The 22,413-nt window shown below is 35.9% G+C and overlaps 1 protein-coding gene across 1 annotated transcript in view; it reads left to right on the forward strand.

Annotated features, from left to right (window-relative positions):
* The first annotated feature begins 265 nt into the window (after positions 1–265).
* The window catches only part of LOC121437306 (probable ubiquitin carboxyl-terminal hydrolase FAF-X), a 153,978-nt gene continuing 131,830 nt past the window's right edge, over positions 266–22,413 (forward strand). Inside the window, 5 exon segments of the mRNA XM_041637168.1 lie at positions 266–361; positions 11,637–11,782; positions 12,868–12,947; positions 15,561–15,673; positions 18,294–18,512. Coding sequence (XP_041493102.1) covers positions 266–361; positions 11,637–11,782; positions 12,868–12,947; positions 15,561–15,673; positions 18,294–18,512 — 654 coding nt within the window.

Consider the following 22,413-nt stretch of genomic DNA (forward strand, 5'->3'; position numbering starts at 1 on the left):
TATAATCCTGTATTACAAATTATAGAGATCTTGCTTAAATTTGGAGTGGTCATTAAAGTTAGGTTGATTTCCTATTCGTCTTTTCAATTTTTATTATACTTTTAGGTTATTAAAGTAATTTCTGCAGTATTGTTTGCTCTTGAATTAGAGATTTTAGGGATTGGCACATGCTAGTACTTTCTCTCTTATGAGTAGATTATAATTTCTTCTCTTAGGACAACTCCATAAACAGACAAAACTAGCGAAGGTCTTTTCTTTGGTGATCATGACAGTCATGACTCGTGGCTCTCCAGTAGGAGGGAATGAAAACCAGGGGCAGGCTCCTGATGGGCAGTCTCAGTCTTCTTTCCAAAAGAACCAGGTATGATTATAGTATATTTTAGGGTATTGTAGAAAATTAACAATTGGATAATAGTTCTGAACTTTTAACCAAAAAAGCTGTCTCATTGTACTTAAGAAAAATGACTAGCTGTTAGTAACAGGAAAAACTTAAATATTATGTATGCTGAAGACTTGTGTTTACTTTGTTTAAAGATAATTATGAATCTGGAGCAAAATTATTAAGTTACTCATTATAGCTGGTCAGAAGCATAGAGTGAAATAAGCTATTTATGTTCAAGTTCCATGCAAGTTACTAAACTTTAAACTTGTTTCCCTTCATTTGTAAAATAAAAATCAATGAAATATTTGTTTAAGTATTAAGATATAGATGAGTATTAAAGTTTTGTTTTGATTTAGATCTCAAAAATTGTTTCTTTTCCTGTCATGGGAGTAAGAATTTTTATTCACAAGTAAGATTTTAGAAAGGACCAATTATCTAATGTTGATAATTTACTTTCATTTTTTGTTATTTATTAACTTATTATGTATGGAAAACAGAAAACATGGAATATATGGAAGTGCATATTTACTTCCACCATTTATGTTGTTGGGATTTAACTCAGATTATCTGACTTTGTATGCATCTTTAATCTTCCAGACTCCCTCCCTTCTTTTCTTCTTTCATTCCTTTGTGCAAGTCTATGTGTATGTTTACATTATTCCTCCTTTATCTTGAGCCTATATTTCAACATTTCCAAAGCCACATAAAGAGAAGGTGTCTAAACAGATATGTAAGCACTATGTTAAAAATACTATGAAACTGGGAATTCAATAAGTGTATATACACTATAGATAAATAAAAGTAATATTTTTGTGAAATAAAAAGAACTAATAACACAGTGCAAAACTTAATCCTGGTACTCAAAGATTTTTATTTAAAAATTTTGATCTGTTATTTCTAGGATTGCCACCTAACATTTAGCAATTAGGCACTACTTTATCTTGCTTAAAACCATATGAAAAATTTTAGTAATTACTTCTATTTAGTTTTCTTTCTTCTTTTTTTTGGATATATAAGTATCTCACATTTCTGGATATTAGTGTTTTTAATTCACTCTCTGCTTTTCTGTGTTGGAACACTAGTCTATTAACAATCCCGTCCATATTTTCCTTCTTTCTTATTATACTATTTATTGCTAATATTTTTTTATTGCGAAAAGAAGAAAAAAAAACATAAACAAAAAAACAAGTTTCCACCTCCTCCCAGCCTCCCATTTCCCTTCCCCTTCTCCCACCCTTCTCCCCCTCCTCCCACCCTTCTCCCCCTCCCCCCACTCCTCTCCCCCTCACTCTCCAGTCCAAAGAGCAGTCCGGGTTCCCTGCCCTGTGGTAAGTCCTAGGTCCTCCCCCCTCCGTTCATATCTAGGAAGGTGAACATCCAAACTGGCTAGGCTCCCACAAAGCCAGCACATTAAGTAGGATCAAAACTCCCTGCCATTGTCCTTGGTGTCTCATCAGCCCTCATTGTTCGCCATGTTCAGAGAGTCCGGTTTTATCCCATGCTTTTTCGGTCACAGTCCAGCTGGCCTTGGTGAGCTCCCCGTAGATCAGCTCCACTGTCTCAGTGGGTGGATGCACGCCTCGTGGTCCCGAATTCATTGCTCATGTTCTCCCTCCTTCTGCTCCTCCTTGGGACCTTGGGAGCTCAGTCCAGTGCTCCTGTGTGGGTCTCTGTCTCTATCTCTATCCATCACCAGATAAAGATTCTATGATGATCTGCAAGATATTCGTCAGTATTGCTCTAGGATAGGGTCATTTCAGGTTCCCAATCCTCAGCTGCCCAAGGAACTAACTGGGAACCTCATCTTGGGCACTAGGGAGCCCCTCTAGGGTCAAGTCTCTTGCCCACACTAAAGTGGCTCCCTTAACTAAGAATTGTGGTTCCGTGCTCCCCTATCCACCTTTCCTTTATCCCAATTCTCCTGTTTCCCCAGGTCCCCCCTCCTTCCCTTCTACCTTTTCTCTCCCCATCTCCCCTTACCCCCATCCCACCCCACCCCCAAGATCCCATTTTCTCCCCGGAAATTTGGTCTACTTCCCTTAGCCAAGAGGATAACTATATGTTTTTCCTTGGGTTCACCTTCTTACTTCGCTTCTTTAGGTTCACCTATTGTAGACTCTGTGACCCTTATTTATGGCTAGAAACCAATTACGAGTGAGTACATCCCATGTTCATCTTTTTGGGTCTGGGATACCTCACTCAGGATAGTGTTTTCTATTTCCATCCATTTGCATGCAAAATTCGAGAAGTCATTGTTTTTTACCGCAGCGTAGTACTCTAGCGTGTATATATTCCATACTTTCTTCATCCATTCTTCCATTGAAGGGCATCTAGGTTGTTTCCAGGTTCTGGCTATTACAAATAATACTGCTATGAACATAGTTGAACAAATGCTTTTGTCATTTGATAGAGCCTCTCTTGGGTATATTCCCAAGAGTGGTATTGCTGGGTCCAGGGGTAAGATGATCCCGAATTTCCTGAGAAACCGAAACACTGACTTCCACAGTGGTTGCACAAGATTGCATTCCCACCAGCAATGGATGAGGGTACCCATTCCTCCACAGCCTCTCCAGCAAAGGTTATCCTTGGTGTTTTTGACTTTAGCCATTCTGACAGGTGTAAGATGATATCTCAAAGTTGTTTTGATTTGCATTTCCCTGATTGGTAAGGAAGTTGAGCACGACCTTAAGTGTCTTTTGGCCATTTGAACTTCTTCTGTTGAGAATTCTATGTTCAGATCAGTGCCCCATTTTTTAATTGGGTTAATTAGCATTTTAAAGTCTAGTTTCTTGAGTTCTCTATATATTTTGGAGATCAGACCTTTGTCTGTTGCGGGGTTGGTGAAGATCTTCTCCCAGTCAGTAGGTTGCCTTTCTGTCTTAATGACCATGTCCTTTGCTTTACAGAAGCTTCTCAGTTTAAGTAGGTCCCATTTATTCAATGTTGCCCTTAATGTCTGTGCTTCCGGGATTATACATAGGAAGCGATCTCCTGTGCCCATCTGTTGTAGGCTATTTCCCACTTTCTCTTCTATCAGGTTCAGTGTGTTTGGGCTGATATTGAGGTCTTTAATCCATTTGGACTTAAGTTTTGTGCACGGTGATAGATAAGGGTCTATTTTCATTCTTCTACAGGTTGACAACCAGTTGTGCCAGCACCATTTGTTGAAGATGCTTTCTTTCTTCCATTGTATACTTTTAGCTCCTTCATCGAAAATGAGGTGTTCATAGGTTTGTGGGATAAAATCCGGGTCTTCTATACAATTCCATTGGTCGACTTCTCTGTTTTTATGCCAGTACCACACTGTTTTCATTACTGTAGCTCTGTAATAGAGTTTGAAGTCAGGGATGGTAATGCCTCCAGAAGATCCTTTATTGTATAGGATTGTTCAGGCTATCCTGGGTTTTTTGTTTTTCCATATAAAGTTGATTATTGTCTTCACCAGATCTGGGAAGAATTTTGTTGGGATCTTGATGGGGATTGCATTGAATCTATAAATTGCCTTAGGTAGAATTGCCATTTTTAATATGTTGATCCTCCCAATCCAAGAGCAAGGGAGGTCCATTCATTTTTTGGTATCCTCCTCAATTTCTTTCTTCAATGCCTTAATGTTCTTGTCCAATAGATCTTTCACTTCCTTGGTTAGATTTACCCCAAGATATTTTATGCTGTTTGTGGCTATCGTGAATGGTGAAGCTTCTCTGATTTCCCTCTCTGCTTCCATATCCTTTGTGTATAAGAGGGCAACTGATTTTTTGGAGTTGATCTTGTATCCTGCCACATTACTAAAGCTGTTTATCAGCTGTAAAAGTTCTTTGGTGAAGTTTTGGGGGTCGATTATGTACACTATCATATCATCTGCAAATAACGAAAGTTTAACTTCTTCCTTTCCAATTCGAATCCCCTTGATCCCATTATGTTGTCTTATTGCTATTGCTAGAACTTCAAGCACTATATTGAAGATCTATGGCGAGAGTGGACTGCCTTTTCCTGTTCTCTCTCTGTCGTTTGATTAGTTTGACTAGGGGTTTATCAATCTTGTTGATTTTCTCCAGGAACCAGCTTTTTGTTTCATTGATTCTTTGGATTGTTTTCTGTGTTTCTATTTTGTTTATTTCAGCCCTCGATTTGATTATTTCCAGTCGTCTACTCCTCCTAGGTGAGTCTGCTTCTTTTTTTTCTAGAGCTTCCAAGTGGGCTGTTAAGTCTCCAATATGTGCTTTCTCTGTTTTCTTTCGGTGGGCACTTAGTGCTATGAACTTTCCTCTCAGGACTGCTTTCATAGTGTCCCATAAGTTCGAGTATGTTGTTTCTTTATTTTCATTGAATTTAAGGAAGACTTTAATTTCTTTCTTTATTTCTTCCTTAATCCAGGTATGGTTCAGTAGTTGACTGTTCAGTTTCCATGAGTTTGTCGGCTTTCTGGGGGTAGCATTGTTGTTGAATTCTAACTTTAATCCACGGTGATCTGATAAGACACAGGTGGTTACTAATATTTTTTTTGTAACTGTGTAAGTTATCTTTGTTACCAAGTATGTGGTCAATTTTCGAGAAGGTTCCATGAGCTGCAGAGAAGAAGGTATATTCTTTCCTCTTTGGGTGGAATAATCTATAGATGTCTGTTAAGTCCATTTGCTTCATTACCTCCATTAATTCTCTAATTTCTCTGTTAGGTTTCTGTCTGATTGACCTGTCCATTGGTGAGAGAGGAGTGTTGAAGTCTCCTACTATTAGTGTGAGCGGTTTGATGTCTGCCTTGAGTTTTAGCAATGTTTCTTTTACGTACGTGGGTGCTTTTATATTCGGGGCATAGATATTCAGGATTGAAACTTCTTCCTGATGAATTGTTCCTGTTATGAGTATAAAATGTCCCTCTCCATCTCTTCTGATTGGTTTAAGTTTGAAGTCAACTTTGTTAGAAATTAGTATGGCCACACCTGCTTGTTTCTTAGGTCCATTTGCTTGATAAGCCTTTTCCCAGCCCTTTACTGTGAGTAAGTGCCTGTCTTTGTGGTTGAGGTGTGTTTCTTGTAGACAGCAGAATGTTGGATCCTGTTTTCGTATCCAATCTCTTAGCCTGTGCCTTTTTATAGGTGAGTTGAGCCCATTGATATTAAGTGATATTAATGACCAGTGGTTGTTAACTCCGGTCACTTTTTTAGTAGTAGGGTTTGTGTGTTTTCCTTCTTTTATTTGCGGTGGTGAAGAGTCTCTAGATGTCTGAGTTATTGTGGTCATTGTTGGACTCCCAGGTTAGTGATTTTCCTTCTATTATTTTCTGTAAGGCTGGATTTGTGGCTACGTATTGTTTAAATTTGTTTTTATCCTGGAAAATTTTGTTTTCTCCATTTATAGTGAATGAAAGTTTGGCTGGATATAGTAGTCTGGGCTTGCATTGTGGTCTCTTAGTTTTTGGGGAACATCTATCCAGGACCTTCTGGCTTTCACGGTTTCCATAGAGAAGTCAGGTGTAAGTCTGATAGGTTTACCTTTATAAGTAACTTGGCCTTTTTCCTTTGCGGCTCTTAATATTCTTTCTTTATTCTGTATATTTTGTGTTTTGATTATTATATGGCGAGGGGATGTTTTCTTTTGATCCAGCCTATTTGGTGTTCTGTATGCTTCTTGAACCTTCATAGGTACATCTGTCTTCAGGTTGGGAAAGTTTTCTTCTATAATTTTATTAAGTATATTTTCTGTACCGTTGAGCTGCACTTCTTTTCCTTCTTCTACTCCAATTATTCTTAGGTTTGGTCTTTTTATTGTGTCCCATATTTCCTGAATGTTTTGTGATGAGAGTTTGTTGGACTTGCTGTTTTCTTTGATCAGAGTGTTTATTTTCTCTATATTATCCTCAGAATCTGAGATTCTTTCTTCTATCTCTTGTATTCTGTAGTCTCTATTCGTTTACCTAGATTTTCCATGTCCAGCCGGCCCTCTGTTTGTGTTTTCTCCTTTGCCTCCATTTCAGTTTTCAAGTCATGAACTGTTTCCTTTATCTGCTTGATTGTTTTTCCTTGGTTTCCTAGGGTATCATTCACTGATTTACTCAATTCCTCGAACTTTCTATTATACTTCTCATCCATTTCTATAAGGGCGTTTTTTATATGCTGTTTAAGTGTATCAATCACTTTCATGAAGTCAGTTTTTTCTACTTCTTCTTGATTAAGGTGTTCATGTCCTCCTGTTGTGGGGTCACTGGCTTCTGTTGGTTTCGTGTTGTTTTTCAGATTGTTGGGAGAATTCCTGCATTGGCGTCTGCCCATCTCTTCCTCCCAATACTCCCCTTTGGATCTTCTTTTACAGGATCAGGTCTTCTTGCCCACTGATGTACCTTCCCATTGATATCACTGCCCAGAGATGTTTCTCCACAATGATGTTTCACTCGGTGCCCAGATCAAAACTCCGCGCTGCTTGGTTAGCTCGCGAACAAAGGGCCCACCCTGCTCGCTGCGGGCAGGCTATGGGAACAAAGGAGCTACCGGCCACCCCTTTGTCCTCCCGGTTCGGATTCGGTCCCAGCGTCCTAGCAGGCTGGGCAGGGAGGCGCTATGCCCCAAAGGAGGGAGGGAGGGAGCGAGACAGGGGGTGTGGGGATCTGGATGTAGGCTGAATGGGATAGGAAGAGAGAGGCGGTTTGGGCAGTATAGCCCCTGTAGGATGGCCAGGAAGTGTGGGCGGGCTGAGGTATGATCCCAGCTGCCGCAGCACTCACTCACCACAATGATGTTTCACTCGGTGCCCAGATCGAAACTCCGCGCTGCTTGGTTAGCTCGCGAACAAAGGGCCCACCCTGCTCGCTGTGGGCAGGCTATGGGAACAAAGGAGCTACCGGCCACCCCTTTGTCCTCCCGGTTTGGATTTGGTCCCAGCGCCCTAGCAGGCTGGGCAGGGAGGCGCTATGCCCCAAAGGAGGGAGGGAGGGAGGGAGACAGGGGGTGTGGGATCTGGATGTAAGCTGAATGGGATAGGAAGAGAGAGGCGGTTTGGGCAGTATAGCCCCTGTCTATTGCTAATATTTTATTTTGTTTTTAAAAATTTTCATCTCCTGGTTTTTATTTTTGCTCACCTTGCTGTCTTTATTTGTTAGAACCCTTCATTTTTTAATGGTTATTTTAAATTTACAATTTTTTTATTGATTTTACAGCCTCTGCAATTCTGAGGATAATTAAATACTTAATTTCCAGTCAGACTTACTCTCTCTCCAACATGATCTTCCATATGGCTTGAAATTTGCAGTTGAAATGTGAACATACTGTGTGAAAACAAACTTCTTAATAAATCCTTTGTGGTGATAAGTTTGTAGGAAAATAGAATAGTGGTTCAGTTTCAGTATTTTGATTTCTAACCATTTACATTTCTGAGCTTCTTACTGTCCTTTTCTACCCTCTAAGTTGGCTATAGAGAGCTTTCACTCCCACCAGCAATGCAGGAGTGTTCCCTTTACCCCATAACCTCTCCAGGATAAGTTGTCATTTTAATCTTGTCCGTTCTGACATGTGTAAGATGTGACCTCAGAGTTGTTTAGATTTTCACTCCTCTGATGACTAAGGATGTTGAACATTTCCTTATCAACTTAATAAATTTTTAGTTATTATCTTCCTTTTACATTTAGAGCATTTTATAAGTATTCACTTACGAATTATTCTAGAAACCTTCAATTTCTGAAAGTCCCCCTCTGTTAATTTAATGCAACCCTTTACAGCTTCATAGTTACTTTAAGTATAGAAATGTTAACCGCCCTATTTATAGATGTGTTTTTTCTGAATAGATTGTGTTGGAGACTTCAATTGATTCATGAAGATAATTCAATATGGATAGATAAAGTAATAGCCTTTTATACTAGTGATGTACTTTTTTCTGTTTGGATTACAGAGTTTTAGGGATCAAACTTCATAGCCTTATTCATTGCTAAATAACTACACTGCTTATGAGCTATAATCCTGTGTTCAGAAATTGTTCATTCTTTTAAGTCATGATACTTAGAACCTTTTTCTAATTTTGTGATTCTCATCTTCCTATTGTATAAACTGTACTTTGTGAGAATGCTAGAAAACTACTTCTTTAGAGCACTCCATTCTAGACTTTTATCATTCAGAAGTGCAACACCTGAACATTCTGAATGTTTCTTTCCCAGAAATAAAAAAATTTGAGTAAAGTTTTGCAGATTATTCATGTGACTTGTCATTTCAGTGAATTTTGATAAGTAGTATTAACTGGTTTGGTTATTAATTTTTTGATAGCTAATATTAACTATAATTCTTTTTTTTTTTTTTGGTTTTTCGAGACAGGGTTTCTCTGTGGTTTTGGAGCCTGTCCTGGAACTAGCTCTTGTAGACCAGGCTGGTCTCGAACTCACAGAGATCCGCCTACCTCTGCCTCCCGAGTGCTGGGATTAAAGGCGTGCGCCACCACCGTCCGGCTATAACTATAATTCTTATCTCTATTGTTGACCAAATTGATTGATTTAACATAACTATTTCTTTTGTTTTTTAAGTATATTGTAGTTGATTAGTATTTTTCTTTTCTTTCTTTTTTTTCACATTTTTTATTGCTCTACATATTTCTATGTTCTACTCCCTGCCTCTCTCCTTCCCCCTCAAACCTTTCCTAAGGTCCCCATGCTTCCAATTTTCTTTCTCAGGAGACCTTGTCTTTTTCTACTTTCTACTTCCCATGTAGGTTAGATTTATGTAAGTCTCTCTTAGTGTCCTCATTGTTATCTAAGTTCTCTGGGGTTGGGGTTTATAGACTGGCTTTTCTTTGCTCTATGTTTAAAACCCACCTATAAGTGAGTACGTGTGATAAATGTCTCTCTGTGTCTGAGTTATCTCACTCAAAATAATGTTTTCTAGCTCCATCCATTTTCCTGCAAAATTCAAGCTGTTATAATTTTTTTCTGCTGTGTAGTTCTCCATTATGTAAAATGTACCACATTTTCCTATCCATTCTTCAATAGAGGCGCATTTAGGTTGTTTCCAGGTTCTGGCTTTGACAAACAAAGCTGCTATTAACATAGTTGAGCACATGCCCTTGTGGCAAGATTGAGCATCCTTTGGGTGTATACCCAAAAGTGGTATTACTGGGTCTTGAGGAAGGTTTGTTCCATAATTTTCTGAGAAATCGCTGCACTGACATCTAGCTTGCATTCCCACCATCAATGCAGAACTGTTCCCTTTTCCCCACCACCTCTCCAGCAAAAGTTGTCATCAGTGTTTTTGATCTTGGCCATTTTTACGTGTGTAAGATGGTATCTCAGAGTTGTTTTGATTTGCATTTCTCTGATGACTAAGGATGTTTGTAGTTATCAGAGCCGCTGGCTGCAGCCCGGCTCTCTGCTAGCTTTACCCGAAATAATTAACCAATGAAAGAAACACATAGAAAGAAGACTCACCTACATCAGATGTTGAACATTTCCTTAAGTTTCTTTCAGCCATTTTAGAGTCCTCTGTTGAGAGTTCTCTGTTTAGGTCTCTACTCCATTTTTTATTGGATTTTGTGATCTTTTGGTGTCCAATTTCTTGAGTTCTTTCTATATTTTGCAGATCAGTCCTCTGTGTGATATGGGGTTAGTGAAGATCTTTTCCCATTCTGTAGGCTGTCGTTTTGTCTTGTTGACCATGTCCTTTGCTTTAAAGAAGCTTTTCCGGTTCAGGAGGTCCCATTTATTAATTGTTTTTCTCAGTTTCTGTGCTGCTGGTGTTATATTTAGGAAGTAGTTCCCTGTGCCAGTGCATTCAAGTGTACTTCCCACTTTCTCTTCTGTAAGGTTCAGTGTGGCTGGCTTTATGTTGAGGTCTTTAATCCATTTGGACTTGAGTTTTGTGCATGGTGATAGATATTGGTCTATTTTCATCCTTCTGCATGTTGATGATATCCAGTTACGCCATCACCACTTGTTAAATATGCTTTCTTTTTTTCCATTTGATATTTTTTGCTTCTTTATCAAAAGATCGGGTGTTCAAAGTTGTGTAGATTGATATCTGGGTCTTCTGTTTGGTTCCATTCGTCTTCCTGTGTGTTTTTATGCCTATACCAGCCTGTTTTCAGTACTGTAGCTCTGTAGTAGAGTTTGAAGTCAGGGATTGTGATGTCTCTAGAAGTTCTTTTATTGTACAGGATTGTTTTGGTTATCCTGGGTCTTTTGTTTTTCCATATAAAGTTGATTATTGTCCTCTCAAGATCTGTGAAGAATTTTGCTGGGCATTGTGTTGAATCTGTAGATTGCTTTTGGTAAGATTGCCATTTTTACTATGTTAATTCTACCTACCCAAGGTGTGGGATATCTTTCTACTTTCTGGTGTCCTTTTCAATTTCTTTCTTCAAAGATTTAAAGTTCTTGTCATACAAGACTTTCACTTGTTTGGTTAGAGTAATTTCAACATATTTTATGCTATTTGTGGCTATTTCTGAAGAGTATTGATTCTCTGATTGCTTCCACAGCCCTTATTTCATCTTTGTTAAAGAGGGCTACTGATTTTTAAAGCTAATTTTGTATCCTGCTACATTGCTGAAAGTATTTATAAGTTGTAGAAGTTCCTTGGTAGAATTTTTGCGATCACTTAAATAAACTTCCGTATCATCAGCAAACAGTGAGAGTTTGACTTCTTCTCTTCTAATTTGTAACCCCTTGATCTCCCTTTGGTGTCTTATTGCTGTAGCTAGGACCATAAGAACTATATTGAATATATATAGAGAGAGTGGACAACCTTGTCTTATTCCTGATTTCAATGGAAGCACTGGGAGTTTCTTTCCATGTAGTTTTATGTTGGCTGTTGGCTTGCTGATTATTCACTTAATTATGTTTAGGTATGTTCCTTGTTTCCCTGCTCTCTCCAAGACCTTTATCATGAAGGGGTTTTATATTTTGTCAAAAGCATGTTTCTAGTTATTAGTTATGTCATGGTATGTGTGTGGTGACAAATGAACGTTTTAAAGTCTTAAAGTTTTGTGAATAAATTTAACTACAACTATTTATACTAGTAGTAATCATTTTAAAAAGTGTTCTCTAAGTTAGCTTAATTAATACAGTGCTATATAATAATTATTATTTTTAATCTTGTGGGAAATAGCATTCATGATGATGGAAAGGGGCAGAGATCAGTAGTACTACCCCAGTTTAATTAAATACAGAGATAATATATATCAGATAATAAGTAAGCCTATCCTAGATATATATTGATATGTGAATTGCTAAGTCCTGTACATGTGTTTATAAATAGTTAAGTCTGGGATTTTTTAACTTTTAATTAAGATCTCATCATCTGACTCTTCCAATGAGAATTCTCCAGTGACTCTTCCAGATGAACAAGGTCAAGGTGATGCTCCACCACAGCATGAAGATGAAGATCTTTCATTTCCCCATGCTGACCTGGCAAAGTTGGAAGATTTGGTCAACAGGTGCATTTATTTTTATCTGTATGCATACTGATGTAATGACTTGAAAGAAAAAACTGCTTTTGACCAAAAAATTAATTGGTATTAAATAAGAGGAAAGGGGAGGGTCAGTGGATAATACTAATTTAGGAGATTTTTTTATTCCTTTTCTGTGGTTTTCCCTTTGTGCACACTCTGTTCTACCCATAATACTCTCTTTTTTAGTTTTGTTGCTAATTGTACTCTGTTAGTACATTTATTGATACATTAGGTTACTAGAAAATATGCATAACTACAGAAAGAAGAAGCTACATTTGCTATTTAACATGTCTAATAAATCTGTCAAACTGATATTTAAAGGTCAGGAGTTAAACTTCCTTTTTGTTTGTCTAACACAGCCAACTTGATTTCATTCCACATATTCTTTTAAGTTGTTGAGCATATTTTCTTAGTTTTGAGAAGTTCCCTGCTTTCCAAACCCCTGGTTCTTAACACCTTTGATTGAGAGAATATACCTCTTTTTCTTGCTCTAATGAAGTAAAGTTCTGCTGCAACGTGTCCCTATATAGAACCTTCTAAGTAAGTTGTCAGGCTTGCCCACTCACCCATTGTTGGTAAATGAAGTATGTAGCTACATCTTCAAAAATCCCTGATTCCTGAATCAAGTAATAAGGAGATAGATGCCATCATCACATTATCATCAAAAACTGTTATGACAAAAGGCTCCAGATAATCTTGGTAGCTTTTATGGCACATAGCACGCAAGGGCACCCAAAAGACTCACATTCTCTTAACATCCTCTTCCTTTAAAAAAAAAATTGAAAGAACACTTTCCTTTCTAACTACAGGCATTAGCAATTGAATTTTGTTTTGTTTTTTGTTAAGAATGATGAGTTATTTGTTATTTGATATTATCTTTAAAAGTTTATATAGATTATAATGTATATCTTTAATGCCACGAAAGGAGATGTTTGCAGGATTTTCCTTTAAATCTAAAAGGATTTTGTTTGTTGTTTGTTTCACTCTTTATCCTACTAAAAGCACTCTACATAACTTAAAGTGTTTGAGTAATGTTCTGAAAAATAATCTTATTTTATAATCATTATTAGACCTCAATGGGTGGTTCCTGTTGTGCCAAAGGGAGAATTAGAAGTACTTTTAGAAGCTTCTATTGATCTTAGTAAAAAAGGTGAGTTTCACATGTTCCCATTCTTTTCATAGTATATGCTTTTTATATATGTAAATAATATTTTTGAAGGTTTTGTTTTTTTTCTATTACAAAGTTAAATATTTGTGATTTTCAGTCAATATCAATAAACTTCCTGGTAAGGCTAAGTGTATATATATATATATATATATATATATATATATATATATATGGGCATTCATTCACTGAGAGTAAGGAGTCAGGAAAATCTTTAGAGGAATTATCTCTACTCTAAGAACTAAGAAGCTAGGTGCTCTGCATGTGACAGCAGAAGCATCTCTTAGTTCTCTAGCCACTATAATTAGTATCGACAAAATAGGTATTTTCCATGTTACTCATTATGTTTATTAACGGGGTTAGTTTTATTGATATCCTATATGTTTAGAAATCTGTGTCAGCCTTAGTGACATTTATTCACCTAAACATGTCTTACACCCTCCTTACAATTATAAATAATGAAGAAGGAAAGTATTTTGATCTCACCTAAACTTTTATGTTTAGTTGTAGTGACCTGGTCAGGGAAATGAAATGGAAAATTAAACTTTTGTCCACATATTTTTGGAGAGCCTGAGGCTGTTGCAAACTTTATAGAGTGGTTCTGAACCGTCTAATCTGTAACACTTTAGTACAGTTCTTCATATTGTGGTGGCTCCAATCATAAAATATTTTTGTCCTTATTTTATAACCATAAGTTTTTTATGGTTAAGGATCATAATTTCAAGTTTTTTGGAGATGGAGGTTTGCCAAAGGGGTTGAGACCCGGAGATAGAAAACTGCTGATCTGTAGTCATTTTCACATTACATTAGATTAGTCTTAAGGTTGATACATAGAGGTTAAGGCCTATTTAAACATTGGACCATAGGATTTCAAAATGCCAGTAGGAAAATGGCCAGAGGAATTGAATATGGAGTGGATTTTAAAAAAAAATGAATTTTAAAAAACATGAAAAATATTTAACATGACAAATAAAAAGCAATCTGAACTTGTAAAATTTGAAGCAGGATTTTATGTGTACTTACATGTTTCTAAGAAGGCAATAAAGTTTAATTCACATTCATTTTAAATTATAATACACATTAAGGATTATTTACAATTTAAAAGTTTTGCTTTTTGATAGCTATATAATTTCTTGTATTTTTGGTGAAATTTAGATTTAAGGCATTGAGACATTTATTTATAAAATTATTTCAGCAAAAATTACCCAAACATGCTATTTTATTGACTAGAATGCCAGTAAATAAAATTATGTGATAATGAAAGCCCCTGATATTTTTTGAAAATTGTTTTTCCATTACTACTACATGTATATTTTCTAATAAATATTCTTACATGTTTGCTTTCTTTAATGAAGAAAAAGAGGTCTTTTGTTTTTCAAAAGGAACATGGATATTTTGAAATATGGGGTCTTTTGCCGTGAAGCAACCACAGGAAAAGAAATAATAAAGTCTAGTTTTTACTTTTGCAGCATAGCTGTAGTTTAAATTTTTATCTGTGTCTGTATGTACAGGTGAGCATGTGTGTATGATTGTACATAGAGAGGACAGAGAAGACCTGACATTTGGGAATGTCAGTCTTAGCACTTGTCACGTAGTTTAGGGAGCTCCAGGAATCTTTTTTTCCCCCCAGGAATCTTTTTATCCTCTCCAAGCACTGAGATTACATGTTATTTTTGTATAAACTTAGGAATCAAACTTAGGTCTTAGACGTATAAGTTAAAGACATTACTAACTGAATTATGTCCTAGATCCTAGAATGGACAGGTTTTTTTTTCTGTTTTATCATGTCAGGTATTGTGCATTCTTACCACTGATTAGGAATTTGTATAATATTCTTTACTTTTTAAGTCTTCAAAGGCAAACGATAAACCAACTTAATGTAATGATCATTTTTCAAGTCCTTGAAATGAGATGGCATATTTATATATCTTTGGTCCTTGTGTCAATTTTTTCAATCAGATCTATACATGTATATCTGTCTCTATGGGGAAATATGCCTATGACTTGAGGAGTCCATGAAGGCCAGAAGGTATAGGATACCCTGGAGCTAGAGTTACTAGTGTTTTATGAATCTATGGTGGAAGTGTTGGGACTTAAACAATGTTTTTTCCAAAAACAGTACATTCATTCTTTTAACTGGTGACGTATCTCTTTAGCAACTGTAGAGAGATCTTCTTAATTCAGAAGATGTCACATACGTACAGGGCATTTTACAGTACAGTGTAAGCTGAACCAGAATTCTAAATTATGCTTGATAATGATTCACTTTCAGTTTATAGGGCTTTCCCTTATTTTGGGGCATCATGTGAAGCAGAGATGCCTTTCTTTTTAAGTAGTGTTTTAGGTTTAACTGACATCAGAAAATGTTAAGCTACATGATGTTCTGAGACATTTTCAGTTGTTGCAATTCCTTGATGAGTTTTTCATGTAGTTTTTCTGAATTCTATCCTGAGTTTTTATATTAATGCTAATTCTCTCAAACACTATATAATATTCTATGTGGATTAGAAAACACACCAGTTTCTAACAGTATGTTATATGTAGTCACAAACTTGGCTATAGGAATGTTTTTATCTGTTTTATTATACTTTTTCATAGGCCTTGATGCTAAAAGTGAAGCTTGTCAGCGTTTTTTTCGAGATGTTTTAACTGTATCTTTTACCAAAATACTTATGGATGAGGCACTGAGTGGATGGAAATTTGAAATTCATGTGAGTTTTGTAAAAGGGAGATTTGGTTTTATATAATGATTTCTATGAGTCTGTTTGAAAAATATTATTGGTAATAATAATAAAGTATCAACTTTATTAATAGGTGTGATATAATTTGGAAGGAGGAGTTTTTTTTTTAGGTAAATCTTGCGTGGGGTTTTAAGTACAGTTTTAAATAAAATCTGCCTCTAGGAATTCAAGTATCTTGTAACAATATAGTTTACCAGATGTGTGATAGTATTGATTCTAAGTTATCCACAGTTGTGTTTATTTTTAAAATATATTTCTAAATTGGGGAATAATGTCTCAATATAGCTGAAACACTAACTGATAATGATAAAATTACTTAGCAGTTTTCATGTAGAAGCAAGCAAAGAAACTTATACTTACCTTGACCCTGGAAGATAAAAGTTTAATTTTCTTTTTGAAATATAAGTCACAAATTAATACTAAAATATTTTGGAAGTTCAAACTTTAATTTTGACACTGAAAACGTCAAACATAATTTTGTATTCTCAGATGGATTATAGCTTAGAACAGAAATAACTTAAACTACTATTGATCCATCATAAGATTTCATTTTTCTTTTATTTTTTTAATTTATTTATTTTTTATTGAAAATTTCTGGGCTGGAGAGATGGCTCAGTGGTTAAGAGCATTGCCTGCTCTTCCAAAGGTCCTGAGTTCAATTCCCAGCAACCACATGGTGGCTCACAACCATCTGTAAAGATGTCTGGCGCCCTCATCTGGCCTTCAGACATACAGACAGAATAGTGTATACATAATAAATAAATAAATAAATAAATAAATAAATAAATAGTAGCAGATCTTTAAAAAAAAAAAAGAAAATTTCCACCTCCTTCCCTCCTCCCACAAAATCTCATTATGTGATGGTTGTGAACCACCATGTGGTTGCTGGGAATTGAACTCAGTACCTTGGGAAAGCAGGCAGTGCTCTTAACCGCTGAGCCATCTTTTCCTGCATCTCAGTTTTCTTTTTTCTTTTTTTTTGTTTATTCATATTGCTCTCTTTTTTTTCCATTTTTTATTGAGAAAAGGAGAAAAAAAACAAGTTTCCACCTCCTCCCAGCCTCTCATTTCCCTCCCCCTCCTCCCACCCTTCTCCCCTTTCCCCCCACTCCTCTCCCCCTCCCTCTCCAGTCCAAAGAGCAGTCAGGGTTCCCTGCCCTGTGGTAAGTCCTAGGTCCTCCCCTCTCCGTCCATTTCTAGGAAGGTGAACATCCAAACTGGCTAGGCTCAGACCCAAAAAGATGAATATGGGATGTACTCACTCATAATTGGTTTCTAGCCATAAACAAGGGTCACGGAGTCTACAATTGGTGATCCCAAAGAAGCTAAGTAAGAAGGTGAACCAAAGGAAAAACATATAGTTGTCCTCTTGGCTATGGGAAGTAGACAAAATGGCCAGGGAGAAAATTGAGATCTTGGGGGTGGGGTGGGATGGGGGTAAGTGGAGATGGGGAGAGAAAAGGGAGAAGGGGAGAATGGGGGGAACTTGGGGAAAAAGGAGGATTGGGATAAAGGAAGGTTGGATAGGGGAGCACGGAAGCACAATTCTTAGTTAAGGGAGCCACCTTAGAGTTGGCAAGAGACTTGAACTTAGAGTTGGCAAGAGACTTGAACTTAGACTTGGCAAGAGACTCAGTTTTCTTTTAATGACAATATAGAAGTCTTTTTAACAAGTTACTGAATGACAAGGCAGTCATTTATGAACTGCAAGTAACCATGAGTTGTGAAACATACATATTTTTTATGGGCAGAATGTCACTTAAATTTTTCAAAAATGGCCAGGGCCTGTGTGTGTGTGTGTGTGTGTGTGTGTGTGTGTGTGTGTGTGTGTGTGTGTGTGTGTGTGTGTGTGTTTTGGTTTTTTGAGACAGGGTTTCTCTGTGGCTTTGGAGCCTGTCCTGGAACTAGCTTTTGTAGAACAGGCTGGTCTCGAACTCACAGAGATCCGCCTGCCTCTGCCTCCCGAGTGCTGGGATTAAAGGCCTGCACCACCATCGCCTGGCTATATGTGTGTTTATGCAGACGTGCTGTAAACTTCAGAATTTACTTTTTAATTGTCAGTTAATGCAAAGTTTGGAAGTAATGTTTGATTTATCAATTAAGACTTAATGTTTGTAGTGAATAAAGAATGTTTAGACTTTTGATTTTTGCTTCTAGACTGCAACATACCAGGGTGAGAAAATACTGTTGCATTTATTTTGTGTACACAGTGTAGTTAGTTATAAGCAATCCATTGCTGATACATCATTAGAAATCTTTTTTAGGTTTTATTTTAATATTCTCATATGACATAGAATTTTTATATCACTGGGCTCATTATACAGTTGAACTGGCCTAAAATCTTCCTGTTTATATTTTCTAAGTGCTAAGATTGCAGGTGGTTCTGAAACATAAAATTATACAGTGAATTGAATATTACTATAATGAAAATGTTAATTTGTTCACAGTAGTGCTGTGTAAGAAATTTCACATAATTACTGCAGAAATGAATGAAAAGATGATTAACAAGAATGAAATTTTCTGTATGTGAAATTGTAGTCTGTTCTTAATGTAAACCATATTGTCTCCCTAACTATTACTTGTTTAACAGAGGTATATTATTAACAATACCCATCGCCTAGTGGAGCTTTGTGTGACGAAGTTGTCTCAGGACTGCTGTCTGTTTCTAGAACTTCTAGCAATGGCCTTAAATCCTCATTGCAAATTTCATATCTGTAATGGTGCACGTCCTTGTGAGTCAGTGTCCTCAAGTGTTCAGTTTCCTGAAGATGAACTCTTTGCCTGTTCTCCAGACCTACGTTTACCAAAAGTATGTTGGTTTGTTTTAAAGATCCAGTATTAACTATTTTTAGCATTTGTTATATATAAATACTGCTACAAACTTGCATTTAAATAAAATGTACTGCTTAAAATAACAATAGCCAATCTAAATATGTAACCTTGCTTTATGCAGTTTTTTTATTTAATGTGTATTGTTGGTTCATAATCATGGAATTCCTGGTAACATTATAACTAAAACCTGAAGAAAACATATAACACACTAACTAATTGATTGATAAGTATGCTTGCTGAAAATTAATTTATATTTTTTTCTCAGGGAAAAATGATTCTTTGTATTTATTAATTTTGTGTTTCCTCTGATGTTAGACAATTTAACTACTATAGGACAAATATTGACTGCATGTTGTCTTCTTTGTGCTTTAAGTCCGCATGTACATGCATGTGTGTGTTTGTGTGTATATGTTCTTAAAAAACAAAAAATACTTTTTAATAGATGCTGAAAATTCACATTTAAATTTCCATTTTCACTTACCATTAGGCAGTTATTAGAATTTGATTCTCTAAAAGTAAATCTTAGTGTTCATCAAAATGTGAATATTGAATCAAGTAATAATTATTTTATTCTTAACTTGAAATGAAAGTTGTGCTTTATACTAGTAAATGTTATAACATGTTCATTAAGCAAGAAAATACTTTCTCATCTAAAGAACTAAAAATACTTATTAATAGATTTGTAGATTTTTTTATGTCTTAGTGTCACTTTTAATGGGTTTGTGGTGTCTCAAATATAGTTGAACTATGTAGAATAACCAACCATTTTTTAAAAAAGCATACAAAGAATAATACAGTTTTATCATGTGAACACATACACAGAAATAAAATCTAAGAGGGAATATAAAGTGATAGAGTACATCTTTTAAAAAGTAGGAAATTTTGTGCCTTGTTTTTTTTAACTGTATATCTGTTCTTGTATAATATTTGAAACTTAGACATTAATATTATCTTGGCCATGAAATGTAAAAAAATTGGCATTCCTAATCTTAAAAACATTTTGTTTCTACATTGAGTATTACATTAACTTTGATTCTTCTCTAGTGTGACCATTGTTATGTTGAAATAATTGTTGGGTGCTTAGGTGGTTGGATTTTGCTTGTTACTGGTTTTTGCATTAACAGATTATTTTGGTTTTCTGGTGTTTTATTCTGTTAATGTGATACATCATATTGGTTAGTAGTTAAATATTGAAATATGATTGCCCTCAGGAAGAATACGCTTTGGTCCTTGATCATTTTGTTGAAGTTTCTTCCAGCCCATACTGATAGACTATCAATAGTTATGGCCCTGAATCTCATATTGTCTTGTTTTCACTTAATCTGTGGAGGGATCACAGGCTTTTGTCAACACACACCCAGCTATTGAGTTCTTAATTACTAATTCAATAATATTCTCTAGTGTAGGATTAGTTTGGATAATTCTAGAAGTTTCTTCTTTTATCCAGTTTATCTAATTCATTACACTAAAGTACTACAATTGTTTTATTTCTGTAGAACTTGTAATGCCTATAATCAGACTTGGCTTTATCCATTTTTCTTGATGCTTTTCATATTCTTCTCTACATTTATTTCCATTGTATACATTCAAATGTGTTCCATTTTCTTCCAACTTTGTGTTTGGTTTTTCCTTTTGGTTCATAGTGTGGACCTGGGGGGGTGTAATTTATTTGTACAGTGCCTTTCTAGCATGCCCAAAGTTGAGTTAAAACATTAGCACTGTAGAAGAAAAGAATAAGATGTGGCTGAGTTGCCGGTTTGAAACCCTTTTTCTCATAATTCTAGACTTCCCCCTACAATAACTTTTTTGCATCCTATGTTTGATTTTTTTACTTGTTTTAATTATCTTAATTTCAGTTGTTTTTTGCTCTTTGAGAGATAGATTGTTTCTAATGTATAATTTAATTTCTGTTTTATTTATAATTACGCTTTTTTCTTTTGATTTCTTGTTTCATTGCATTATGTTCTGAAAAACATTCTGTTTTATTAGTCTTGGATATTATCTTGTGATGTAGTGTAGGCTGATAAATGCTTCATCGGCTCTTGGGAAAGCATCTTCTGTTAATTTGTGGGGGAATGTGTGCTTGTTTTGTAGATTCTCCTGAACTTTTTTTTTTTTTTTGATTTTTCGAAACAGGGTTTCTCCGTAGCTTTTGGTTCCTGTCCTGGAACTAGCTCTTGTAGACCAGGCTGGCCTTGAACTCAGAGACCCTCCTGCCTCTGCCTCCTGGGATTAAAGGCGTGCGCAACCACTGCCCGGCTTCTCCTGAACTTTTGTATGACTGTTACCCATCATTAAAGTATGGTATTTAATGTTCTGACCAGTTCTCAATTCAGTTTGTGAATATTTGTTTCTTACAGTTGGTAGCTCTGCATTTTGGTACATATTTTGTCTGCTATAATATTTTTACTGTGTTGGTATAGGTTTTGGAAGTTTAGAGTAGAATATAGAGGCCCAAAATAAAATGTGGGGAAATAATATCTTGAAAAAATACCATACAGGTTTATTTTAAATTTGTCTTTCAGATTGGTTTGTTTCATTCTCCTTTCTCTAAAACTTTCAAATATGTAATTAATCCTGATTTGCAGGGTTCCTAATGATGATTCTGAGTTTATATGGATATGCATCTTTCTTAAGGTTCTTTTCTGGTATCTTAGTTACTTTTTTATTGCTGTAAAATGACACCATGACCATGGCAGCTATGAAAGAAAGCATTTAATTAGAGGCTTTCTTATAGTTTCAGAGATCTAGTCCATGACCATTGTGGTGGGGAGTGTGGGAGCAGGCAGACTGAATCAACAGCTAAAAGCTCACACATCTGATCTGTAAGTTATACACAGAGTGAGACACTTTGCTTGATGTCTTGAAACATCAAAGCCAGTGACACACCCCCAGCAAGGTCACACCTTCTTCAACAAGGCCATACTAACAACCTTTCATAAACAGTTCACCCAGTAGGACCAAATATTTAGATGTATGTGTCTGTGGGGATCATCTTATTCCAACCGCCAAATCTACTTTCTGTTTCTTGGTCATGATTTCACAGTAATGCGTATGAGTTCTTGCTTGTGTCTTCTTAGATTTTTATGACTTCTTAAATTTATATATTTCTGTTCTCAAAATTAGGAAGATCTTTTGTATAGCATTCAAATAAACTCCATCTTTGCCTTTTTTGAACATTATGTTCTGTATTTTTCTCCATGGGTGGTGATTTATAAATCCTTTGGGATCAATACAGCTTTTTCTTATCTGACTTTAGGAGTTAAAATTACGCATATTAAATTTCTAGTAGTTAAATCTGCCTTGTTCAGACTTACTGTTGAATGTGTTATATTTTTATCTATAATGATAGGTTTTTTATTTTTTTTTTGTCCTCACTGGTGTACTCAATTTGCTTATATTTTTTTCTAGTTACCTTCAGGTTTTCGTCAGTATTTCTTATAGCTCTTAAGAATACCTGATATTAATACTTTTCAAATAGGTCTGTCTGATTGTCTGGTTTTCTTTCCACAATCTTAACATTTGTTGAAATTTCACATTTTATAGTATTTTTGAACTTGGGCAAGAAAAGGAATACTTTTAATGTATGGACATGGACTTAAAGCCTGAAGAGATGACCCACCATATATATTCTTTTCTATGTGCATAGCTGCTTTAAAATTTTTTAATTTTTTTTTTGTTTTTTTTGTTTTTCGAGACAGGGTTTCTCTGTATCTTTGGTGTCCGTCCCGGAACTAGCTCTGTAGACCAGGCTGGCCTCGGACTCACAGAGATCCGCCTGCCTCTGCCTCCCGAGTGCTGAGATTAAAGGCGTGCACTACCACCGCCCGGCTAAAATTTTTTAATTTTTAAATCCTACCTCAGATTGCTTGAATACC

Source organism: Microtus oregoni, unplaced genomic scaffold, assembly GCF_018167655.1.
Source record: "Microtus oregoni isolate MIOR12 unplaced genomic scaffold, Mior012 000051F_ref0000332, whole genome shotgun sequence".
Taxonomy (NCBI): Eukaryota; Metazoa; Chordata; class Mammalia; order Rodentia; family Cricetidae; genus Microtus; species Microtus oregoni.